This window comes from Myiozetetes cayanensis, unplaced genomic scaffold (assembly GCF_022539395.1).
Source record: "Myiozetetes cayanensis isolate MyiCay16 unplaced genomic scaffold, myiCay2020 scf36, whole genome shotgun sequence".
Classification (NCBI taxonomy): Eukaryota; Metazoa; Chordata; class Aves; order Passeriformes; family Tyrannidae; genus Myiozetetes; species Myiozetetes cayanensis.
Genome location: NW_026087588.1, coordinates 1,612,624 through 1,638,801, shown reverse-complemented (window position 1 = coordinate 1,638,801; position 26,178 = coordinate 1,612,624). Strand labels below are relative to the sequence as shown.

Genomic DNA, 26,178 nt, shown 5'->3' with positions numbered 1-26,178 from the left:
GTGTAGTGTATTTTCAGGCTGATATTTAGAAATTTGCTGCTTATTCCAAATTCTTTAAATTCAGGTGTCTTCCCTTATAAAGATACTGAAGAATTTAGCTCAGATGAGCACTATCTCTTTTCTTGATATTTTTTTTGTTTGTTTTACATACACTGTATTCTTCAGAAACAGGATCCTGCACTCTGATTTTGGGAGGTTGAACACTTTCAACAATTAATTTAATTGCTGTGATTGAAGCCATGAACCTAAAACTTAGAAATATTTTCACAAAGCTGAGCTTTAAGAATGAACTGCCCAGAAAAGCAAATTCCATCAATTTAAAAATGATGCCTTGGGAACAACTGTGGATGCTCCAGACTGTGGTATTTCTTTTGTATGAGCAAGAAACCCTCCAACTGGGTTAACACAAAGGTGTTTGAACACACTTAAGTCCCCTAAATGGTCCTGTTGCTTTCCCTGCTCTGCACAGCCTGAATTCTCAGGATCTCTATCCCTACACCTCCTCATTGCAGGAAGATGTTCTAAAGAGTCACCAGAATCCCAGAATGGTTTGGGTTGGAAGGGACCTTAAAGCTCATCTCATTCCAACCCCTGCCATGAGCAGAGACACCTTCCACTGGACCAGGTTGCTCCAACCTTGGACACTCCCAGGGATGGGGCATCTCCTCTTAACTAGATAAGCAATGGATAAAAAAATCTCAAGTATAATGTCAGAGGTAGCCAAGAACGCTGAAAGAGTCCTAAAGCACTTTTCATGACCTCAGATGGTAAAACCCAGAGCTTTGTTCAAGTTGGTAAAACGAAGTTTTAAGAGCTGACCTTTGTCACACACTGACTTTGTTTCCAGTGCTTTCCATGGGTTGTTTGTTTTCAAATACTCTTTCCTTGTACATCAGAAAAATGTTAAGTGGTTAGAACATGAAATGGAAGCAGCCAGGTTATCTTGAACAGCACGATGGGTTGTTTTTACCAAAAGTGTACCTTGGCCAGAAGGTCCTGAGTGAGTCAGGGCTGTGCAGAGCTCACTCTCACTGTGTATGTTCCTGGAATAACACAATTCCTTTTGTTCTGCACAGAATTTTCTCCTTCACAGGAAAAGCACCATTAAACAATGTGTTCTTTAAATCCAAGGTGTGGGTTTTTTTCCCTCTGAATTTAAGAGACTCCCAAGAAAGGCAGAGGAGATCTGTTAATCACTGGTAAGAGATGCAATGCCAGCTTGGAGGAACATGCCAACTGATATACTTCCCAAAGCTAAGAGGGATTGGAAACCTCCTACTGGAAAGGGAAGCATTCAAGGTTCATAACACAATTCTTCTGTAGAACACAACGAGGGAAGCAAATGCCAGTTAAGCCTCTCATCTTCTAACAAAGAACTTATTCAGGTTGCGTTGATCCATGGACTCCAAAACCCCAAAAATAGTAGATAACGTATCCATGTTCTTACTGGTAATGAGACTCACATCCTTAATCTTCATGGATGTCTATTTAAAGAAAGGAAGAAGGTAAATTTTCCACAGAGAAGTCTAAAGATGAAAGTAATTAATACTTCTACAATGAGGACTAGCAAATGAACACAGTGAAGCTGTAAACTGCCAGGAGAACAGAACAACTGGGTGACCAACACGAAGGATCTGAGGAACAAGTGACACCTTTTCCCCAGATCCTGGGATCTCTGTATTCCCAAAGTTATTAGAGCTTCCAGAAAGCCACCTCTAATTCTGCCAGACGATATACATTTTCCTTTTAAGCTCTCCTTGGCACAGAGCCCTGCCCCTAATGGAAGGTTCAGGCATCCAGACACACTCAGAAGTGTTAAGATGATACAGCATTAAAAAACCCAACATTATAACCTAATGTATTTCATGAACGTGCAGGTAGAAACTTTGTCACTACCAGGACATGTTATAACTTTCTCCCTGGAGTGAACCAGAGTTCGAGGTGGAAGAAAAAACTCTGCTAAGGGATATGGAGTGAAAGGGATGAATCCGCCTTCAGCTTGTGTCTTTATTAAAAGGCATATCTTCATAAAAGACGTGGTGTTGAAGCTGCAAGAGAAGTGTCTCAAACTTCTCAGTCCTATCAACTTATGAGCTACAGAAAAAGTAATCACTGAATTGGTTGAAAACAATTTCTTAAGGAATGGTTCAAATGAAAGTCCCAAATTCTGTGGTGGAGGAGAAACCAATCATGCCAAATGAGCAAACTCCAATTTGTTCTCCTCCTGCAATGATGGTGCCTCATGAGAGTCTGACCTAATAGGTCAATCCCAGCTTGGGAAATAGGAAATACAGAATGTTCCTGGAAACCCTCTGGATGGGCTCTTCCACTTCAAGAGCCTCTCAGGACACTTGGCAGGTCCAGGCTCCCTCAGTTTTTATGTATAACTAGTTCCTTTAAAAGGTCACTTCAAGAAGGGGAACAAGCACTAAGTTCAGAGAAATCAAGGTTTCACTTAGCATTATTCCAGTTTATAGCAATGCTCAACATCTTCCTGGAGGGCTGGAAAGCATCAGAGAAGGAAAGTGGGAAGGGCTGCTGCAGCTACTGCCATAACCTGCCAACTCTACGTGCTTTTTGATCCTTTGGGGAAAAGAGTCAACCCCAGGGAGAGATAAAAGATAGGGAAGAGGCAAACTGACAAGGCTGCAAACCCTCCCCTCAGAGCAGGAAATACTCACAGATGTAACTACAGCCTGATGAGCACAAGGGCCACAACAGTCACCTTCCCTGGGATAGGAAACGAGAAAACTGAGAGCACATTCCCCTCTGTCCATGTTATTGGAAATAAACCCTCTTGAAAGTTATGGATGCTGTAATACACCAGCAGCTGAAGGAGGGACACATGAAGAGTTTCCAGAATTCATTCACAGGTTTTCCTAACAAGCAGCAATCATAAACCATTCTTGGAACCTTTCCTAGAGAGCAGAGCTCTTCTTCCCAAAGCCAACAGACCTGAGCTCATGGCCCAGGGAAGCCTCCCAGTCCCATCTATAATGCTTCTTGGGTTGAGAGAAGAAAATGCTCCAGGGAGACCTTTCTGTGGCCTTTCAATACTAAAAGGTGGGTTAAAAAACAGACAGAGACTTTTGATCATGGCCTGTAGTGACAGGACAAGGACAACAGCTTTAGTCTGGAAAAGAGTAGATTTACACTGGACATAGGGAAGAAAATTTTGTTTATTCTTTACTGCGAGGTCAGACCCTGGCACAGGTTTCCCAGAGAAGCTGTGGCTGCCCCCATCCCTGGAAGTGTCCAAGGCCAGGCTGGACAGGGCTTGGAGCAAGCTGGAATAGTGGAAGGTGTCCCCGCCAATGGCAAGGTGTGGAATGGGATGATCTTTAGGTCCCTTCCAACTCAAACTGATCTATGATTCTACGGTTTCACTGGCAATTCCAGGTTTAAAGCCATAACAACTTCCTTTAATGTCAGAACAGCCAAAACAATGGCTTCAGTTTCTCAAGCTCTGATTCTGGTGAGAAGAAAGACATTTCTCCTCTCTAGAAGGTTATTTTTCCTCACAGCACCTTCTGAAAGAACTTCAGCTCACAGTTCAGACTTTCCAAAGATCTGAAATACCCCACAGCCCCCCTCCATTGCTTTCTGACATTTGGAGCACCAAATGGGCTTCATTTGGTCCCTTTCAGAATGAAACAAGACAGTTCTGGAGCCGCTCGTACTTTTGGGAAGGGATAATTTAACTCCACAGACAAAGCTTTCTTCCTTGTGTCTTTTCCATGACCCTCAGGTTCCATTCTTGCCTTCAGCAAAAAGATACTTAAGTCAGTTTAATAGTTCTCATATCCATCACACTTTTATGATCCTGCCCTGCTCTGCCTGTGCCAGAACAGCAGTGTGTGTGTGGCCATAGGACGAATGAGATCAAGGAAAAACTCCTGTTACAAGAGAGTAGGGCTTTTTTTCCCAAACAGATCAGATTCCTAACTTGTTACATGTCCCAGCTGCACACACATACATCACAGCCAGGGTAGGAAAACAAAGCTGCCCGATATTAGCACTGCAACTGAGCTGCTGAGAGGAGAGGGGATGGTTACAGTTATTTTCCCTGCTGCCCAAACCAGACAAGTGTCACAAAAATCTGCTCTGAACTTTTTCCACACGGATCCTTTCCAAAGCTGGGAAATTCTCTGCAGACTGATCCTGTGAATGCTATCAGTCTCTCTTAAGACCACGCTCCAGTATACCACAGCCAGCAAATCCTTCCCTGCACAGGAATCAGGATTAACTGTGCTACAGATCCAAGGGAGAAAGAAGTATGAATTTAGGTGAGGACTGGAAGCTCCATTTTGGGATAGCAATGCCATAAGTGGTGATGGGAGGCAGCTAAATTAAGATCTCTTCTGACAATCTCTTGTTGTGCCGTTTAATCCAACGCTATAAAAAGCACCTCACGTGCAATGGGCCAAGTATTTTGGAAATTATATTAAATAAGAGCAAAATGACAGTCAGAAGGGTTTGGCAGGAGGGGGAACAGAAGGCAGCAGATGAAAAGGCTCCAGGGAGGCCTTAGAGTCCCTTCCAGCCCCTGAAGGGGCTCCAAGAGAGCGGGAGAGGGACTCTGGACAAGGGATGAAGAGACAGGGCAAGGGGGAACGGTTCCCACTGCTAGGGGGCAGGGTTAGATGGGATATTGGGAAGAAATCCTTCCCTGTGAGGGTGTGGAGGCCCTGGCACAGGTTGCCCAGAGAAGCTGTGGCTGCCCCATCCCTGGAAGTCTCCAAGGCCAGGTTGGATGGGGCTTGGAGCAACCTGGGATAACGAAAGGTGTCCCTGCCCATGGCAGGGGGGTGGAATGAGATGAGATTTAACGCCCCTCCCAACCAAACCATTCTGAGATTCCCTGATTCATTCTGTGATTCTATGATACGCAAGAGAAAAGAGCATCACAAGATTGTGCAAGAAACAGACCAAGAAAGTTGCTTTCTTTAATCAACATATTAAAGATAGCAGAGAATAAATAGGTAACAGAAAGATTCAACAGCAACAAAATACAGTACCCTCACTATTTCCCACCCTCTTTAAAATCAGGATCTTTAAAAATTAATGGCAAGGCAAAAAAAATGTAAAAAGTTGTGATTCTTATAAAAGACTAATTTTTTTTTTAAGAATTAAAAAGCTGTAAAATGAGAAACCAAAAGACAATAATGCACCCAACTGATATGATAAAAATAAGGGGTGAAACAACCGCTGTACTGGAAATTCAGCTACCAGAAGATTCCTACAATGACAAGCGCAGAGGAAGGGATGTATGTAGATACATGTAATATAATAAATAATAAATAATAAATAATAATGGCCAGTCTTCGCGAGCGAAGATCCGGGGAAGGTCTTTACACCTTCCAGCCTGCGCATTGGATTTTTTAGGTGAGACACAGTGTGCGCGGAACTGAGCCCACCCTTTAATCCTAAGGTTCATCTGCCGGGACCAAGCGAGCTTGGACGGTGGCAGCGAGGTCCTTAGGACGTAGATGGGTTGCCTTTAAGGGCTAACGAGCTCCATCAGCCCGGGGGTGGCCCTGACCGGGAATCGAACCCGGGCCTCGGCGGTGACAGCGCCGCGCCCTTACCACTAGACCACCAGGGGCTCCTTGTATATATTACATATATGCTATATGTATCCCTACTTTACATGTATCTAGGAGCCCCTGGTGGTTTAGGAGCCCCTGGTGGTCTAGTGGTAAGGGCGCAGTGCTGTCACCGCCGAGGCCCGGGTTCGATTCCCGGTCAGGGCCACCCCCGGGCTGATGGAGCTCGTTAGCCCTTAAAGGCAACCCATCTACGTCCTAAGGACCTCGCTGCCACCGTCCAAGCTCGCTTGGTCCCGGCAGATGAACCTTAGGATTAAAGGGTGGGCTCAGTTCCGCGCACACTGTGTCTCACCTAAAAAATCCAATGCGCAGGCTGGAAGGTGTAAAGACCTTCCCCGGATCTTCGCTCGCGAAGACTGGCCATTATTATTATTAATATATACACAGGCTGTGCATACTATGGTCTTCATCTCTACTTACCTTGTTTCTTAAGTCTACCTGCCACCATTTCAATCCCTCCAACAAGATATTTCTTGGACACAGATGCTCTATTTGTATCATTTCAGATCTAAATGCTAATTCTCATACTTCACTAGCAAAGCTTAAGGAAGGCAGAGCCCATGCCCTGCCTTGTGCACAGCCACACATTTTTTTAAGATGTATTTCAGGTGGTTTTTAGCAATTTGCAGGGGACAAGGCTGTGGATGGAAAGAGCAGTAACACACTGGATGAAATAAAAAAAAAGCAATCTAACTTAGAGCAATAATAAACGAAAGTATTCCACAGAAAATAACTGAAGGCAGTGGTGGAGAACACATGCATTTTTCTTCCAAATAACACTGCTATTCTCTCTGGCTGAAGGCAGCATCCAAATTGCTTTTGCTTTTCGAGTAGTAATCATTTGCATATTTTGGGGAGGGAGGGTTGTTGTTAGAGCCGGGTTTGGTACCTGCACTCAAACACCTCCACACAAACCCAGTCCTTTTGCAAGCATACCTTTAACAGTTTTGACAAAAACTTGTTTCTCTTTACTGGGGTCTTTCTCTTCTATTAGAATTCCATGGAAAATACGCCCAAAGGTGCCTGGGAAGAGAACATAAAATTAATATTAAGTGGTTAAAGCACACTGATAACATTAAGAGAGTATCTATTAAGAGAACACTACTTCAGGACGTATCAGCCACAGTAGAAAGTGAGGAGTAATGGCAGTTAAAGTGTCTATAAATCCCATAAAATCACCAACACAGAGCCCAGCCAGCTCTCCAGGATGAGGTGGATTCACAACTACAGGCAGTAAACGTTGAAGGTTTTAGATAACTAAAAATTTAGGGGGACAAGTATGAGAGTGAACTAATGACAGCAGCAGAATCCACTCAAATTAAATGTCAGTACTGGTGATGGGTTTATTTGCAGCTGTTCAGTCAACTCCCTACACTGAGAAGTCCAGCTCCTTTTCTCATCCAGCCACTCTGGAATTCTCAGTCAAAGCATTTCTCTCAAAGAGGAAGTTTTTTTGGCAATGTTCACAAGGAAACAGTGGTTTCAGCCAGCACACACAGAGAATAGTTTGCAATAAACTGCATCATATTATTCAAATGTTTCACCTCAGCTGGAAGGTGTTGGGTTTGTTTGGGGGTTCTTCAGTCTCTCCAACATTTTTCCATTCAAAAAACACTAATGATGCATGAAGAGGAGGAGCTCAGAACAACAGCAGTGTGGTAACACATGGATTCTATGAATCAATGTTTTATACGGCTCAGGTTGGCAGTGATTTTTCTGTCACATTATTACTGTGGCACCAATGTATGCATCATCCCCATGCAGCCTAACCCTGTGTCACAGCCCTTTCCCAGGGATTTCTCCAGCTTGATCAGGTTCAAAGACCTTTGATAGCATGAAATATGAATTTCTAGATACTTAAAACAGGGGTAGTGCAACACTTATATCACCTACCCTGGGGCTGCAAGTAAACCCTGCAAGAGAGCTGCCTTCAAACTGTAATCTCACTAAGGAGCAGCTTAACTAAGGAGGCTACAAGGCAACCACAAATACACAGCAGGAATTATTTAACAGCAGATTAAAACCCTCCTGGTCTTGAAGATGTGCCTTCAATATGTATTTCCAAAATAATAAAGTAGGTTAAGCTATTGGAAGTTACTTGGAGTTTATAATGAATCTCTGGCCAGGATCTGTAAAATGTATTTGATTGAGTTCCATGCAGAAATTTCTTTATTCCCTTCTTCCCCTCTGAAGCTCTTTTCTTCTTCAATGAGAGAGGCTCAACATCGCTATGATCCTGAACTAAAATTGACCAGGATGTGTCTTCTTCTAAGACCTCTGATGTGTGGATGTGGCACTTAGAGACATGGGTTAATGGTGGCCTTGGCAGTGCTGGGGGAACAGTTGGACTCGATGACCTTAGAGAGCTTTTCCAACCTTAATAATCCTTTGAGTAACTTCTGAAGATTTTGACTCCAATTACCAGCTGGAGGCTAAGAAACAAGATCCCAGGATTAACTGGGTCCACACTGCATTCAACAACCCTTTAAGACTCATCTGGTAGAGCAGGACAGCTTTGTCACCAAACACATGAAGTGCTGTTGGGGCATTGAGTCATTCCTAGTCATGGATGATTCCCAACATCCCAGCTACAGGCAGAGTAGAGGAGAAAACAAGGCACATCCCAAGGAAGGCACAAGCAAGGAAGCTTTTTGCAGGGCCCACACTGGAGCTGAGCACAGAGCTGTGCCCCCAAGGCTTCAGAGGCACACCCTGAATGGGAGCAAGGGTGTCCTCCCAGCACTGTTCAGACTAACACAGAGCATTCAGCAGTCCTGCCTCCAAAGGATAACTGTCTCAGATCTCCAGCTCTGGGAAGCTTGATTGCTCAGCGAACACAGACTCAGAGATTAATGGTAAAAAACCCTAAATATTTAAGCCTATTTATCAAATTCGGTATCAACAAGAATCAATCAACGTTGTGCATGAACAGTTCCAAAGTGAACAACTCAGAAAGTGGACTCCAGGATCCCTGTGGGTCCCTTCCAACTCCGGACATTCCATGAATTCCAGGTAATTTCTCAATTTTTGATATCAGGGCTGTAAATGTTGTACCTGCTGATTAGATTTCCAGATCAAAAGTTATCAAATTGAGACACCGAGTTTGGACAACTGAAGTTTTTCTGGGCTTTGGGTTGGTTTCACTTTGATTTTTTTTTTTATTGTTAAAGTAGGAACTCTGAAAAATGAGTTACCTGGCCACTTAAAGCCCCAACTGATTGCCTTACTCCTCAGCCATCTGACCCCTTCCTTTTTTAAGGGACCAGACTGGTAAGACAGACAAGCCCAATGATTTCCTTTTAGTTACTCCCTCATTCTAATGAATTCCAGAAACTGCTTTCCCCACACTCAAGTGCAAACATCACTCATCATTCCTCTCTTCCACCAAAGTTACAAAGATCAGAAATGTCACCCATGAATAATTTCAGAAAAATCCAGCAATAAAAATCTATGGTTATTTGTATATCGATATCTGTATATTTATGTATCTACACCATGGTGCAGGAATAAAGTCTCTGAATGCTGTAAATACCTTCCTGGAGCACGTCCTTGAGGGTTATCCTCTCCCTGGAGATGGCTATGTCCTTCACTTTAGCTTTGGCCTCCATGAGAGTGACACTTTTGAGATCATTCTTCTCTATCCGTAATGTAGGATAACCTGAGGAGCCAGCAGAGCCAAACAATCCAACATAAATACCCTTAGAATAAGAACATAAGCACACAGCTTCACCTGAGCACCACCTACAGGCACCAGCACAGCTTTAAAAACATTATGTATGCATCTTACAAAGAGGACTGAGCAACAAAAAACACAAGATGCTGTGTGAAGAATCGTCAGCAGGGAAAGAAATCACACAGGGACCCTCTGCAGTGTCACAAGATACTAATAATATATAATGATAAAGTGCCTCTTTATTAACTCCAAGGAAAGGTGATTAACACCTCCTTGCAGTGCCCTGATAAGGAGGAAATGAAGAGAGAAGATGCCTGATCCCAGCAGGACATAACCAAACTATCAGTGCCCTCTGCTGTCACTTCCACACATCTGCAGACACCATCAGAGTCAGAAAGGATGGAGTATTTTTGCACAAGTTTATGAATCATCAGAGAAATCTTGAGAATTACTCTGATAATATTTTCTTAAAAATTTAAATGTTATTGAAAACCTAGTTAATGCAACTGTGCAATGATCTTCATATTTTTTGCATCCACCCCTTTTCCTCTGTATTTTCATCCTCACTGTTCCCGGTGCTGCTGGGTATGTCCCAGAGCAGATCTGAGTTCTCTGAACCAACAAGGATTGACCAAAGCAAACAGGACCCCTTTGGGCACAGTGGCCACCACTCTGGGTGGGGTGAGGAGGGTTGGACCATCACCATGGGATTGGTCCCTGCTCTTGGCCAGAGGCTAGTTCAGAGCTTCCAGGGGTCATATTCAAAGTAACTAATTGGTGGCACTTAGGTGGTCAATCAGGACATCAAAAGCTCAACACTGAGGGGCTGGAGCATGTCTTCTCCAGAGTGGAAGAAACAGGAGAGCACAGGAGGGCTGAGAGTAATAGTGACCTTTCTGCAATGCTCCCTCATGAACTGGGATGGTCAGTACGAGCACTAAGTACAACCAGAGGACAATGGGAGATACTGTGTCGTCTTATTAGTTGCTTTAAAAAAACCCACAAGTCATAAATCATTACATTTATCTGGTTCTAAATAACATATCACAGAGTCACAGGATGGTTTGGGTGGGAAGAGACCTTAAAGTTATCCAGTCCCACCCCCTGCCATGGGCAGGGACACCTTCCATTAGCCCAGGTTGCTCCAAGCCCCGTCCAACTTGGCTTTGGACACTTCCAGGGATAGGGCAGCCAAAGCTTCTCTGGGCAACCTGGGCCAGGGCCTCCCCACTTGAATTGAAAAAACTTCTTCCTTCTATCTAATCTAAACTGACCCTCTTCTCATTTAAAATCATCACCCCTTGTCCCATCTACACTGTCATCTCCTCTCATCAGACTGCAGAACAAAGTCTCCTCAGGCATTTCATACAAAACTATATGGTCTTAAAGGTCTGCTCTAAACTCTATTTGAGAAGATCACTGGTAGCAGTAAAGAAAACATTTAATTTACACTTTCTGACACTTTCCAGCTTGGTAGCTGCCACTCTATTAAGAAAAAGAGCAATTTGAGTTTAACAGAGAAACAGTTTGTTCCTCTGTCCAGGCTCCCCCAGTTTTCTTTCTAATATAACCCTTCACCTCACTTTTGAATTTCTCCAGCAGCTCTCCAGCAGTCCCTGCAGCCACCTGAACTGGGGGTAAGTCCTGCCTTCTCCCAGTGCCCAGCTATGGACACCTCTGCCCTCCAAGCCCCAGTCCTGCCCATACGAGCCTGTGCAGAGGCCAAGCAAACCAGAAACCCCTCCTCTACCAAAAAGGTCCATTTTCAGCTGGCTCAGTCCCCTGAACGGTCTGGCAGCCCTGCAGTGCATGTGCAGCACAAGGGAAAGACTCCTGGTCACTCCAGTGAGGCTGAACAGCCAAGGAACTGCACTCCAGGAGTGTCCCTGCACTATCCAGCTTCCCTCCAGCTGGAACAGTCTCTTCCCAGGAGCAATGTTGCATGGGATAACCCTCCACTAGACAATAATTTGAGGAGCAAAATTCCACAGATAATAAATAGGTTCATTAATTACAGAATTAACACAGAACCCAGCTGAGGGCACTTGGCTTGTTCAGCTTAGAGGAGACCAAAATCAGAGCCCATCAGGGTCTGCAGCTTCCTCAGGAGGAGTGGCTCCGATCTCTGCCCTCTGTGAGCAGAGACAGGACCCAAAGGAATGGCTGGATCTGTGTCAGGGCAGGCTCAGGTTGGATCTCAGGAAAAGGTTCTTCCCCCAGAGGGTGGTTGGCACTGAACAGGCTCCCCAGGGCAGTGGGCACAGCACCAAGGCTGCCAGAGCTTCAGGAGGGTTTGGACAACACTCTGATGGACAGGGTGGGATTGCTGGGGTGTCCTGGACAGGGCCAGGAAATGGTCTGGATGATCCTTGTGGGTCCCTTCCAGCTCAGGAGATTCCATGATATCAGTTACCAGACCAGTCAGCCACAGAGAGTACAAACCACTGCCACCCTTCCTTCTCATTTACTGCTCTTTTTAGCTGCTTCATATAATTTCAAGCAAAGCTGTAAGCAAAAGAGATGAAAAGAATAACATAAGCATCAGGAACACATGGAGATGGGATCACTCCTGAGTCCCAGAGCTCCCTCCTGACTGTGGCATGGCTGGATAAGTCTGTCCTTAGATTAACACTTACTGGTTACTGGTGTGGCATTGTTGGGGGTGTCCGCTCGCAAGTACTGTGTCGTCTGCGTGGAGGGCTGGGACAGGCCTTGAGAGCTGCTGCTGTCACTGATGCTGGTTTAAAACAAAGATGGACAGTTAAAACATCACTGCTTGCCCCTGGAACATCCAAAGTTAACTTAGTAACGTTAAACCAGGAGATTTTCCAGGCAAGGCTTGGAAAGAGTGGAGTTTTTGAAGTCGCTCACACATTAAACTGCATTTCAGGGAACTCAAAAATCTCAGCACTTCTGTTCCTGAAGCGTGAAGTTTCCTCTTGTTTCTTTTGCAGAATTTGCTCTGTTTTCCAGTACTTTGCCCTCACTTTTGAATAATCAAGGTGATAAAACCTTATAGCAAGAACCACGCTGTCATTCCAAAAACAACCATTATATTCCAGAGAAGACTTGCACACATTTCTTTCATGGTATCAATGTCCCACTGAGACTCTCTTTTACAGCCCAAACTGCTGTACCCTACTTTGTCATTCCCCTTACTAAGAGCTGTCCCTTCTAGGACAATGCGGTTTTCTGATGCTTTCTCTGGTAGAAGGCCCAGTGCTGCAAGAGTATTCATGAGACAGATAAACCACAGCAGAACATCTTCTGTCTCATCCTTACAGCCAAAATCCTACCAGAGTTGTTGTAGCTGTAATGGCCGAAGAACAGGTGAAGAGGCAAAGGCAGGATCTGCTACTAGCTCAGAAGGCAGGGCCAGAGAAAACCTTTTCTGATGTCCCCCCCCAAACACACAGAAACATCCCCCCCTTTTAACCAACTTAAAAGTATCTCAACTCCTGCTGACTGTATTGAAAGAACAAAGAGGACATTGTTTTGTGATACAATCTCTGCCTTGCCAAATAATCAACATTTAATGTTTCTTGGGCTGCTGTTGAGGGCTGACCAAGCAGTGCCAGCCATCCTTGTAGGACTATAAGACTACCTTTGAAGCCAGACTTCCCTTAAAAACCAGAAATCCAAGTCAACTCTTCCCCATTATAACACAATCATGGATACACGTGCTGAATTTTTTCTTTAGAACAGAACCTGCTGGTTCTCACAACACAAACATACTGATTTATAACTGACCTCAACTCTCTCTAGAAACTTTTTTTTACAATTATTCCCAAATTCCCTGTCTTCCATGTCCAGGGTTTCAGCACAGCTTTTACCATGAGGTCAAAGCCACAGTTGCTGGTGTAGCTGCACCCCTTTAACTTCCTCTGGAGCTTCTGAATGAATATTCTCTGGTACTGACAACTCATTACTGCTTATTTTAACTGTTCCCACTATTTCACCCACAAGCTGCTTCAACATGACCCATTTCCCTGGAAACAAGTGTCTTGGCATGGTCCCTGCATTAAATATGGATGCACAACTTTTCCTGCTCTGGCTGGAAACTCTTTTGTAACCCAGTTATCCACCAGCCCAATGCATTCCTTTGGCTGGAGGCAAGTTTGAGAAAGGAATTATTCTTTTAATGCCTGTTGCAAGTCTGAAACACTCCCTTTGGTTTGGCTTCACTCTGGTTTTTAGGTTTTAATTCACCTTCTGAGCTTTCCCACTCTCATACTCTGTCAGCTTTTCAAATGATGCTTTCTTGCTTTAACGACTCCCATTATCCTGCTGTTAAGCCATGCCAGCTTTCCTTGGCACATTTACTAATGCCTTTTCTAAGAGGTTTTGCAGCATTTGCTCTGGACTCCCAATACCATGTTCTTAAATAATCTGTGTGCACCTGTAAACTCAGCTGCCTGCCTTGAGCTTCTACTTAACAACCCTCCTCGGTTTTATTTAGTTTTGGGGTTTGAAACTAAAAGCAATAGTGGGTTTTCCAGGCTCTGTTGCTCCTGAGAGGTTATTAACTCCAATTGCATTATCATATTCCATTCAGAACCCCTTTACAGCAGCAGTGTGAGACTGTATTTCAAAGCCAAATCAAAAGTTGTTTCTTCTCTCAGTGAGTTTGCTGAAAACAAAACTCCACAGATGCTGATTTTCAAGCATGTTGCCTCTGTTACCACCTTTGCTCTGGCACCAGCTGCCCACAGCTTTTACCCAGGAACCCATACAAGGTTTTGTCAGGTCAAGCACCTTTGGGCTCCAAAATCAAGCCCTCACATGGTGCTCTGAAGAGCTAAACCCCAAGAGCTGCACAAACTTCATAAGAACACAGCACGGTTTGGGTTGGAAGGGCCTTTCAAGATCATCTCATTCCAACTCTCTGCCATGGGCAGGGAAACCTCCCTGAAATGATCAGAATTTATCAGTAGGGTATAAACTGATTTACAGCAAATTATTAACACTTACAAACCACAGAGGACCAACATCAGATGGATTCTGAGACTGTATCTCCACAGAAATCCAGTGCAATGGAGCAGATGGAAGGACAACTGGTCCTGCTGCTGGGCTGAGCACCCTCAAATGATGACACTGCCCACACACTATAACTGCAATGTTTTCCCTTTCTGAATTAAAGCTGCACATCCTTTAGCACCTTCAGGTGATTAAAACCCTCAGCAGACAATCAGGCACAAAGGAATTGAGGGAAGGTGACAAGTCAATCAAGCCTTGAGAATCCACAGCTACTGAAGGTAGCGACTCCCCAAACCCACGTGGGCTGGGGACAACAGGGAAGGGGATGGCAGAGAGAAAAACTGAGAGGAACAGGTGAAAGGATGAAGAGGAAGATGGAAAGATAAAGCAACTCTCAGAGGTTAAAGGAGGCACGGCAGCAGTCCAAGATATCCTTTAGTTCAAGATACCCTTTCACCAGGGGTGACCACCCACAGGCCCAACTGTCTTCCAAAGGATCCAGTTTCAAACTGCCTGAACAGTTGTATCTGAATACAACCTGAACAGTTGTTTCAACTCGTCCTGAACAGTTGTATCTGATGCAGCCTCAGTCCACCTGCTTTTCCAGTCTTTCTTCCACCTCAGTGTTTAATCCCTACTCCACTGCCCTTGGGTTCGCATTACAAGTCCCTTTCATGTGCATGTGCCATGGTTTTTCTGGATTGGAAATGCATTTAGGAGAGTGTAACATTTCCAGCTTTATAACCAAGCAGTTGTAATCCCCACTGCATCCTAAGTGCAAAGAGAATAACGGAAAATCCATCAAAATAGAGAAAACTGAAATTCAGTCTCCTGTAGATGTCAGTAAAAAACAAATGTTTCCACAGACTCCCAGACTGGCTTGGGTTAGGAAGGACCCTAAAGCTCATCTCATTCCACCCTCTGTCATGGGCAGGGACACCTTCCATTAGCCCAGGTTGCTCCAAGCCCCGTCCAACCTGGCCTTGGACACTTCCAGGGATGGGACAGCCACAGCTTCTCTGGGCAACCTGTGCCAGGGCCTCACCACCCTCATGGGTAAGAATTTCTTCCCAATATCCCATCTAACCCTGCCCTCTGGCAGTGGGAAGTCATTCTCTCTTCTTTTATACTTTCAGGTCCTTGTTCAAAGTCCCTCTCCAGCTCTCTTGGAGCCTCCTTAGGCATTGGAAGGGGCTAAAAGGCCTTTGCAGACCGTTCTCTCCAGGCTGAACACCCCCAGCTCTCCCAGCCTGCCTTTTCAGTGTGCCCAATTTTTCCTTCAATCCTGACAACCCCTGTAAATCTGATTCTGTCCAAATTTCCCCACTCCATACAACTATTCTGACAAAAACTGAACAGCCACAACCCTCCCACCTCATAAACAGCAGAGCACCTCCAAAAGCTGCCTTTCTGCAGCACAGCACTTACCACAACCCTATACAAGTAGTACCTGCTACAGCTTTCCACTGAGAGCAGAAATCCCAAGCTATAACGGAAAGCTCATTTTGAGACCTAACTCCCACAGATCTGAGCAAACACATCCCAGAAACGCACCAGGAAAGCTGAAATACACACCTGTCATCCAACTCGATCCTTTTCATGCTGTGGAGGTGCAGAACAGCCAGGATTATTGCCACCAGGAATATCACAGCACAGCACACGCCCACACTGATGTAGAACACCCGGGTGGAAGTGGTGGGAGCTGCGTTTACGGGATCAACTGAAACAGAGAGGTAGAAAAGTCCTCAAACTCTTCTCAAACAGGAAAAAAACCACATAAACCCCCCCCAAAATTTACAATTTGTTAGTTAGTTACAGCAACGTGGGCAGAGGGGCTAGAAGCAGGGAGGGATCAGGTACCCTGGAGAACAACTACCCTGAAAGAGACAGTGGGGGGGCTAAAGAGAACACTGAGCAACACACTCCACTGCCTTTCAACAGCATTTGGGCCAAACATTGATGTTTTGGACACTGTGGAGGCTGAGTACAGTCAGCTGATGGTATTTCCAGGCAGGATCGAGTAAAAGAAACTTCCTCATCCTATTCACTCAACAATGACAGGTTAGAACAGCAAAGCGGACAGGTCCTAAAGTCCTAAAGAAAATAGATCAGTCATGGAGGGAAACCAGAGCCCCTAAGATGGGACACAAGACTTGTAAGGAGAGTTGGAATAGGGTTTTTTTTCCCCTTCACTAGTTAATATAATTAATTAATATAATTAATTACCAAAACCCCCTCCTAAAATACTGAGTATAGTACAGACTACCTGGGGAATGTTTTCATATGGAAAGCTGAGGCACCAAAGAACATCGCAAGTTTTCCAGTTTCACACCCAAAGTTGTACATTCAGCATTACTTACAGAGAGCCTTGCTGCTGTTTTTATCAGTTGTTGGAGATTTGACTTCTGGTTCAAGCTCTAAAGAGATGAGACAAAACCATTCAGTTTGGTGTACTTATATTACTGCAGCCCTTCACAGGAAGCCAATTCCCTCTTTTAAGGAAAACCAGAGTGAAGGATGAAAGACATGATGCCTACTTAAACACTCAGAAATATGCAGCTAAAGGCACAATACTCAGCTCATGTGTGTTGTAGTCCTTTACAAAGGGAACAAATCTTCATTAAGCTTATTGTGAGTCTGGTTACCCAGGGGAGCAGTGCAAAGCCAGGGAATGCAGGCTGTGGAGATGCCTTCAGGTGAACCTCCCTGAGGATTTGCATGGAGAGAATCCAATTTTTCTGTGGCTGCAAAGGCACAGTCTCACTTGCACATCCCCCTTTCTGCTTCCAGTTCTGTCCAACCCAGCCCAGCCCAGCCCCTTCCCATCCCAGTTCAGCCTGATCAACTTGTGAAAAAGTAATCCAGAGCAAGGAAAAACTGGAGACTTTCTCTCCTCCTCTTTTTTTATTCCTGTTTTAAACTTGAGGAGGAACTTTCAGGAATGCCCTGAGCAAATCCAATAGCAAGTTGCTGTGTATTTCTAACTTAGGCACTAAACTAAATCAGAAATCCCTGGGTGAACCACACCAATCAACACACCAAGTCATTGATGGTTTGATGAACCTGCAGAAATGTGATCTCTCTAAGAATCATTTCTGTGTGATTTAAAAAGTGGATTTGTCTCACACCCTCAGAAAACTGTGTGGTGCCTATGGAAACCTCTGCCATACATCTGCAGCTGCGAACGCATCAGCAGGGCTGACTTCCCCCACCTAGAATATTTGAAAAAATACCCAGGAAAACATGAAATAAAGGTAAAAAATGTCAATATTATCAGCCAGACCTCCATTTGTACTAGAAACAGAGATGCTCTTCAATTAATTATTATATTTATTATTATATTTAATTATTATAATTAAGAATTATCTTTCTATAGCATCACTGTAAGGAACAACATTACGTGCTACAAAGCCACACCAGCTCTTCTACCCACACTTTCCCCAAGTTCATCCCTGGACATTTATACTCCAAAAAAGTGACAAACTTCCCTCTGGAAAGGCAACTGCTGTCCTGTCCCTCAAAGGCTCCAAGTAAAGTGAAGAGAGTCAGGAGAAGCATGCAGAGAGAGGTGCCACCCCCCAACCGTTGCCTGGGAACAGGACACCGTGACCATTCCTAAGGAGGGTACAGCTCTGGGAATCCTCCTAAATAATTTTCTTCTGATGCCTACGAAAACACTAGGAAACACTTTGACAATTCTAGGAAGCAGCAACAATCCAAGAATGAATTATGCTTGCAGATTCCCAAGTGGAAACACCAAAGTGTTGATCTGGGATTTCCAGAGTCTGGATTACGTCCCAAGATCATTTGGTACTCCATGTCTGACAGACTTAACACCTCCCTATATTCACTACATAGCTAATCTTATCATAAGTTATAAACTAAGTGGATTTTCTTGGTAATTCTTAGAACATTTTGAATTCTCAGAGTGTTGCAGTTTTGAAGAAACACCTGAAGAAGCACAGAGAAAATGCTTTCTGAGATATATATATATAAAAATTAAAAAAAATAAAAATAAAAAATAAAAATAAAAATAAAGGTCAATCAATACAGTAGAACTCTTGGGGAAAGTTACTCATTCACCAGCTTCTGCTTTTACCAAAAGTCCCCCATCGACCTCTGAAAGACAGAATTTTACCTGGTTTCTTTCAATCCTCTCCAATACTCACTCTGTTACTCCTGTTCTGGATCACACACCCTCCCACTCCCTTTTCCTATCACACTTTAGTAACAGTAAGAACTTTTAAGGATTTGCAACTTAATCTCTTACTTTTGTAGCACATTTTCCTTCTTTTGAAATTTAAAACTGTGATGTTTTTTGAGGAATTCATTGTTAAGTTGAGCTGCATCAGTATTGTGACATCAGAGTCAAGTCTGCCAGTGCAGGAGAGTTCCACACAAAACACTGTAAAAACAACAAACGGGGATTGCAGGTAAGTTTGAGCTCTTCCCAGACATTGCGATGGAACAACTTTTCCATGACAAGGGTCTTTACAGAAGATGTTTTTAATGCACACTGTTAAATAACTCGATATTAAGAAATGTTATTTTAGCCTTCACGTCTCATCACTTCAGACAACTATTATTAGAGTATTAAAGGACATAGATTTTAAATCCATTTATGTCAATTATATTAAATGTTCACAGGTTACTAAAACTGTATTTGGGGCTAAATGACTGTTATTCCCCCATTAGCTAGATGGGGGTGGGAATTTTACCTGAGAGGGTGCGAGGAACTTCTCCCTGTAGAGAAATGTTGGCCTGGGGCAGAGCCATGGCCACAGGATCATGTACCTGAAATCCCAGTTTATACTCAACCTGTAACGAGAGTTGGGAGAGAGAAAACACATCAGAAATCTCTGCGGTAGTAAAAAGAAATGCTACATACCCTTTCACGATTCTTCTTGAAAAGAAAAGAAACTCTATATATTATTTTCAAAGAATTCTGGTGATTTTAGGTGACCACATTCCAAGTTTCTTATGTGACATTTAAATATCAGACTTTGGGGACAGTTTAAAATAAGAAAGCCAAAACAGAAATCATTCTTTAAAATTTGAGGCAGAATTTAGACTGGTGTATTAAAAAAAAAATCCCCCACAAACCTCACCTGTCAGTACTTTTAAATTTACTTGTTCAAAACTCAGTTTGTTAGCCATAGGAATTCAAAAAATTTCCCCTCTTCTAACCAGTTTTACAAACAAAATTGCTTAGGAACAATTTATTCAACTATAGTCGAGATTTTGTTTCCACTTAAGAAGCTGATTCTGCAAACATTCATTCAAACAAAACTACAAGTCCTACTTTAAGTCCTGAGATCCCGCTGGAAATTAATCCCAACACTTCACAGTCAGTTGAATGGATCTGTTTGACTTTGTTTGGCCCAACAGTTTATTTTTGTCCCTCCTTTCTAAAACATAATACAGTTCATTTCTGTTATCAATTTATTTTCCCGTCAGGATGCCAAGTGTGGAGACACAACCCAGGTTCTGAGCTCCTACAAACTGCCCTGCACCCACCCCACCAAGTCAGGACAGAAGGTGTCGAGGGTGGAATCACAGGATTGGCTACACAAGCTCAAAACTTCCTCCTCAGAATTCCCAGCCAAGCGCAAGGAAGCTCAGGGCAGGGACAGGGATGCAGGTGGCTCATGGCTGGAGCTGTAACAAGAAAACTCATGTTACTGCTCCTACTGTAGCATTTCCTACTTGAGGACAGAAGAACAACCATCACTCAATTTAAAAAAAAAAAAAAAAAAAGAGAAAAACAACCCAGAATGAACATCTGGCAGAGACTAAACAGACCATTTAATATACGAAAATAAATTGTTAAGGAACTGGAAATGCTTCAGACTGTAAGAGTACAGGCAATGTTTCTGACAGCTGCTGCTGCACGCCCCAGCCATGGTGATTAAGTGAAACAAAACCCCTTTCCATTTAATCAGGGTTCAGTAATAACATACTAGATGCTGTTTTTATAGGTTTTCCTTGTCTGCAGGCATATGTTTCTAGAAATCTCTCCAACAATTGCTGTACATATCATCTCCAGAGGCTGCCCCTTCTGCGTGTCCAGTGCACCAAGAGAAGAGATTCCACAGCCTGTGTACATACATGGACCTTGCCAGGAGCAAAAAGCATAAAACACTTTAAAATACATGCTTAACCTTTCTAAAGTGAGAAAGGAACATCTCAGATATATATCATCTAAACTTATTGCCTGCAGTCACATAAACAAGTATTTTGCACCAAGCAGACGCTAATTTTTGCAAAGAAAAGAGCCATTATGTGATACAAGAACTAATAACACTAATGATAACATTCACTAGGCAGCACAGCTCATGTCTCAAGCACTCAAACACAGAAGTTACTGCTCACCTTGGATTTAGCATGCCAGGTGAAGTGGAGATTGTTGGTCTCACTGGGAATTAAGAGATTGAAGGACAAGGCGTAGTGATTAATCACATCATTCCTCACGTAGGACAGCTCTGCATCGAGACCTGCAAGGAGAAAGGGAAGAGTGAGACACAGGAAGAACAGGACCAAACAACTCTCAGGATCACCAGCTCCACTTGTATCTGAATTTTCAGCGAATACTTCCTCAAGTCCCTAAATTCCATGGCAGGTTTGAAGGCCAATCTCGTGCACATTAGCAATGACAGAGCACTTCCAAGTCCCACAAAGCACCAGTTTCAGAGAGGTGCCACAGCCTGAGAAACAGGCAGAAGCTGAAATGGGACGAAACAAGACTTTTCGTACAATCCTCCAAGAGAGTCATTACAGGCTCTCCCTGTCTGCTCCTGGGAATCACAGCTCTGGTTCTGCTCTTATTTACAACTGTGTTCACTCAAACCAAACTGCCTTGGATTGTCAGCTGGACAATCACTGGTAATTCCACCTGGAATAGCTCATTTGTTAAAACCAAAACACATAAGCACTGTGGAATTAGTGTCAAGGTGTGGTGGTTCTCCCCCAGCTGGCCTGGGGGATTCGGGAAGAGTTAAAGCTAAGTAGGAACCTTTGTTCAGGGGAGAATTACGCACAGACCCGGAAGTTGTAACAATATGGTTTTCCGGTAAAATGTGCTGAGCACAGCAAAATGTGTTCCGTGACATGCGCAGTAACCAGAGTTATATAACTTCGTTGGTGGCCAATGGAAGGATATTTATGTATGTGAGAACCCGTGGAGAGTTGACATGTGTAGCCTAAAAAGTGTATAAAAGTAGCAGACATCATGCAATAAAGTGTTCCAGCCTCTGGACCCATAAGGGTTTGTGTCGTGTCCTGCCTCGACCCGCGACATCAAGGTAATTAGATCTACAGGATGGTTTGGGTTGGAAGGGACCCTAAAGCTCATCCAGTCCCACCCCTTGCCATAGGCAGGGACACCTCCCACTAGCCCAGGTTGCTCCAAGCCCCGTCCAACCTGGCCTTGGACACTTCCAGGGATGGAGCAGCCACAGCTTCTCTGGGCAATCTGTGCCAGAGCCTCCCCACCCTCACAGGGACATATTTATGTAAATCTCTCTTCTTTTATAGTTTGAAACCATTCCCCCTTGTCCTTTCACTGCCTGCTTGTGTACAAAGTCACTCTCCTCACACGCAGTGAGAGGAGACATTTGTTCACCCAATAATACTAATATTTTATAGCTACCCTACACTCTCTGAACATTTTAATATACCTAGAGAACTGAAAGACCCACAAAACTACTCATTACAAAGGACTAAGGTGCATTTCCCTAAATAAAACACATATTCTGATACTAAAACTCCTTCAGCTGCCCTTATTTTTTGGGCCACAAGTTCTAAGGTCACCCTGAACACAGGGCAGGACCCTGCAACTTGCCCTTGTCAATAGCAATTAGAGGCAGAGTAAGCACTACCTCCCTGCAGAGATAAAATTAATCCCAGCTCCATATCCTCAGGAAAAATCACACTGGATTTGTAATCAGTACCATTCTGCCTTGTCTCACACAGCTCTTCCTGTGCTCCCAATCAAATGCTCTCCGTGCTCAGCGATGTATGGACACGTCAGGAGAACAACAGGGCAAATAAGACACAGAATATTCTACACAGAGGGAACAGAGCTCAAATCAAACAGCCACAGCACAAATGGGAATGTAAATGATAGATTCTTTCCTTTTAAGTTTATCAGCAATGAAAACATTTCCTCTCTAGCACATCTTTTCTCATCGGTGAACTAAAGATAAAATTCCACTTCCCATGCACAGCTAAGAACCAGAGTCCTCCCCCTACAACCAAGCTTCCATCTCCCTACCTCCAATCTGCCACGGGATAGTTCTGCTTCCAGACCAGTTGTTATCCCCTTGCTGCCTCCCCACCTCAATCCTGAATTCCTGAAGCACTTTGTCTGTGTAATTTATCTCAATCAGGCCAGCAAATCACACCAAAAAAAATCACAGCTGAACCTGCCAGTGACAAACAGCCCCTTTCCTGTGCTCTGGGCAGGCACAGGCAGGTGTGTTGTGCCTGACAGAGGAGTCGCATCACATCCCAGACATAAGGGAAGGCACTGGAAAGGTCCACACAGGTCAGGAATGACACAGGGCACTGCAGAGAACAGCAGTGGAAGCCAGAGCTCACTAACGGGCTGTGGGTTCTGAGTCTCACCCTGACAGGCTGAAGTCTAACTCAGAACTGCTTTAATTCTGTATTTCACCTTTTCCCTTCGTACTTGCACACTGACACCTGCCTGGCAATGTTCCTTAGTTCAGCCTTCAGCAGGCTAAATACAGGGATCCCAGTTGGCACTATGCAGGGAATGAAAACAAGTGGGGGAATACTCCCCGGGGAGTTTAACTCTGATTTAGTGAGGATGCTCAGGAGCACACCACATGGAGGGTGAGACTACAGCAGCACTTAGATGGAGCTTATACTAAAACAGTCCTGTTACCTCATCCAGACAGTTTAAGGTTTTTTTCCAAAGCAGAGGTAGCTTTGAAAGGTGGTATCAAATGAAGCAAGTCACTGTCAACACACAGCCTAAACCAGCAACCTCAATTTTCCACTTTTTTGGAAAATACTTACACTAAAGCACAGCAGAAGCATAAGAGGCACCAGCTGAGGTAGCAGGTTGCTGAGGAAAAGAGAAACGAGGGTTGTTTCCTCAGTTGTTTCAGATTTTAAGAATGCTCAGTAAACTACTACACCAACACCTCCTGGCAGACAGGTGAGGGGAGGGAAGATGTCATTGCACAAGTTTCTCCAAAGGTGCTGAAGGCTTTCACCACCTTGCACTAAACACGGTAAATCCAGCAGCTCCCTGGACCAAACCCAAGCGGGATGTCATGTTTTATGTCCTATATGGAATGAGAACAGGAGCGAACAGGCAGCTCTAGGAGGAAAACACACCTGCACTGCAAACAGCTGAAGGAAAGGGGTAGCTCCTCAATCATCGTTTTCCAGGCAGAGCAGTAAAACACCAAGAAAGGGGTGGAGAACTTTAGAAGAAATACCAAAAACTGCAGAGGAGGAAAAGCAACTTTTCCAAAAATGCTCCTATTAGTTTCAGCAGGATATTGGTGATCCGTGATGATCAGTCTGAAAACCTGGGCTGCAGCTCTGCCCTGGCAAACTTCCCAAAATGAGTCCATGTGCTGACGACACACACGCTGGAGGATCTGGTTTCTCATTACTAGGACCTGACTAACCCACACCAAGCCACATGAAATCAGGAAGAGCAAAGCTCTGACTGGATTTCCAGGCAAAGCCACCACCCTTTCACCCAGGCAACCCCTAAATCTCATTATGAACTTCCCCATCTTGGTACCTTGGGCACAGCCTTGGAAGAACAAATTAAAGTTGAAGGCAAATAAAAAGGTAAATTTAAGCAGCAGCACAGAGAAAGCCTGTCATTCTTTGCACTGTTTAACATAACAAAACATCTGAAGAAGCTCAGAAAGAAAGGGGAGAGGCAAATTTCATGCCCAGATGCCAAAGATGCTGGGCAGCCCTTGTGTTCAGGACAAAATTGAATCATGTCAGTCCAGCAGCCTAACAAAACACTTCTTTTCAAATGTCCTTGTGCAAACGCAGTCTAGCTTCGACTCTTTTTTTCCTTCTTTCTTTTTAAGCACAATATACAAAAGAAACTTGCCTCTATCAGCATGGGAAAATTGGATTTTATTCTTATGATGTAAATCTGTCCTGCAACATCCAGTAGTAATAACACATTCTCCTTAAACACAGCAGTGTTTAGGAGTCTGTCACCTGGGGTTACACTTAATTACTTAATCACTTCAAATCATCATAACGTAATTCTGGTACATTTTGTCTAAACTGGGAGATTACAAAAATGAATGTGCAATGTAAGAGCTAGATGAGAATTCTGTTAAGACTTGGGCTAAAATATTGCAAAAAGCAGCATTTCATTAAGAGCAGTCTGGTAACAAGAGCTGACATAATTATCTGTTCCAGCACAGAAAGGACTGAAACTAGGGCCTGTTTTCCTAATGCTCTGGTCCATAATTTGAACAAGTTTCTTCATCAGCAACTGAGAAATCTCTGCAGTGTGACATCAAACCACCTCAGCCCTCCCAGACCAAAGCCACTCCTGCTCCTGACTCACAGCCACTGGAACTAATTAATTGGGAAGAGTTACCCACTTCAAGGAGTTGTTACATTCACATAAATATTCTATTTGTTCTATTCTGTGCTCCAGAATGAGGCCTCTGCTCCTGAGCAGCTCCTCCAGGTTAGTCCTCTGGCCAGAGCAGAAGTTTCCACTCCAGCATGAACATTCATGTTGCAGGAGTAGGAACCCCAAGCTTCAACACCCCTCCACCACCCCCCACTTCCCAAGTCCTGGCCCATAAACACACCGGATTCTCCCACTACTGGACAATTTACCTTCTTGAAGAAAAGTATCTTTATTTTACCTCCATTTTCCTTTCATTTAAAGTGCACCCTAAGTCTGAAACACTGACTTTAAAGCCTAAGCCTTCCTTTTTTTTGCAGCCAGTTCTGCAAACGTCCACTGAAAAATACAGTCTAAGCACAAGGGAATGTGGCTGAAGAATTAAAAATCAGCTCTTGAGTACTGAAATTTCTTTTTTTTCGTGGTAGCAAAAAAAAGAGCTTTCCCAGAGCAAACCTTCTTAGCTTGAATGTGTTTAATTAATTCACTTCAACAACCAGCTTATGCAGAGCTGAAACAACCAACAGGGAGTTAAAAAAAAAATGAGGAAAACAAATGCAAACTGATCCCCATGGATCAGTTTAGTTCAGAAAAGAGCAGACAATTGGGAATGCAGTACTAAGCATCTGAATACAGAGACACAACAAAAACTTTATACATCCCATTTGTGCGTAACAACGAAGTGTACTTTGCTTTCATAAAATCAGCCACAGATCACAGCCTTCCACTTGCATTTTTACTTAGGTTTTCCACAAAGCTACAGGCTGCCAGCTATAGCTGTTGGTCAGGAATTTGGGCTGAAATACTTGTTTTTAAACACCTTACAGCCAGGAGCCTGTGGAAAAGATGACTGATGAAAAATATCACAGGGGGGTGGGGGGGCTGAAATAAAGTTAAACTTTCAGCAACATGAAGGTGATGAAGAAACAGCTTTTCAGTCCCCTAACACAGGTGCCAGGGACAGTCAAAGGATGCCCAGTGTTGAGTTGAAAGACAAATAATCAGTACAAATCCAGCAACACTCACAGCTCTGCCAGCTCCACGACTCCAAAGAGCAGCAGCAAGAGGGCATGTGGACTGCGGCTGTTACCTGTGAAGAGTTAACTTTCCCTGAGCTGGAGATGCAAAATAATGTGCAAGGCTTTCCTTTGGAGGAAACACTCATCAGAACGTCAAGGTAATTAATGCATTAATGCATCCTTGAAAAGCAAACAGGACTCCCCAGGAGGAAATCTTAGCAGGAAGCTTCCCAGCATCTAGCAAAGAGA

General features: G+C 43.9%; 1 protein-coding gene and 1 non-coding gene across 3 annotated transcripts in view; both read right to left on the bottom strand.

Annotated features, from left to right (window-relative positions):
- RYK (receptor like tyrosine kinase) overlaps positions 1-26,178 on the bottom strand; it is a 52,639-nt gene that overhangs the window by 16,957 nt on the left and 9,504 nt on the right. Inside the window, exons 2-9 of one of the 2 annotated variants that reach the window (XM_050328051.1) lie at positions 20,632-20,753; positions 18,978-19,077; positions 18,530-18,664; positions 16,620-16,676; positions 15,835-15,979; positions 11,919-12,019; positions 9,142-9,276; positions 6,546-6,632 (exon numbers count right to left, since the gene is read on the bottom strand). In XM_050328051.1, the coding sequence (XP_050184008.1) occupies positions 6,546-6,632; positions 9,142-9,276; positions 11,919-12,019; positions 15,835-15,979; positions 16,620-16,676; positions 18,530-18,664; positions 18,978-19,077; positions 20,632-20,753 (882 nt within the window). The remainder of the gene's footprint in view (positions 1-6,545; positions 6,633-9,141; positions 9,277-11,918; positions 12,020-15,834; positions 15,980-16,619; positions 16,677-18,529; positions 18,665-18,977; positions 19,078-20,631; positions 20,754-26,178) is intronic. The other variant, XM_050328052.1, reaches the window with a different exon arrangement.
- Positions 5,534-5,606, bottom strand: TRNAD-GUC (transfer RNA aspartic acid (anticodon GUC)). The gene has a single exon. It is a non-coding gene; the product is annotated as a tRNA-Asp (tRNA).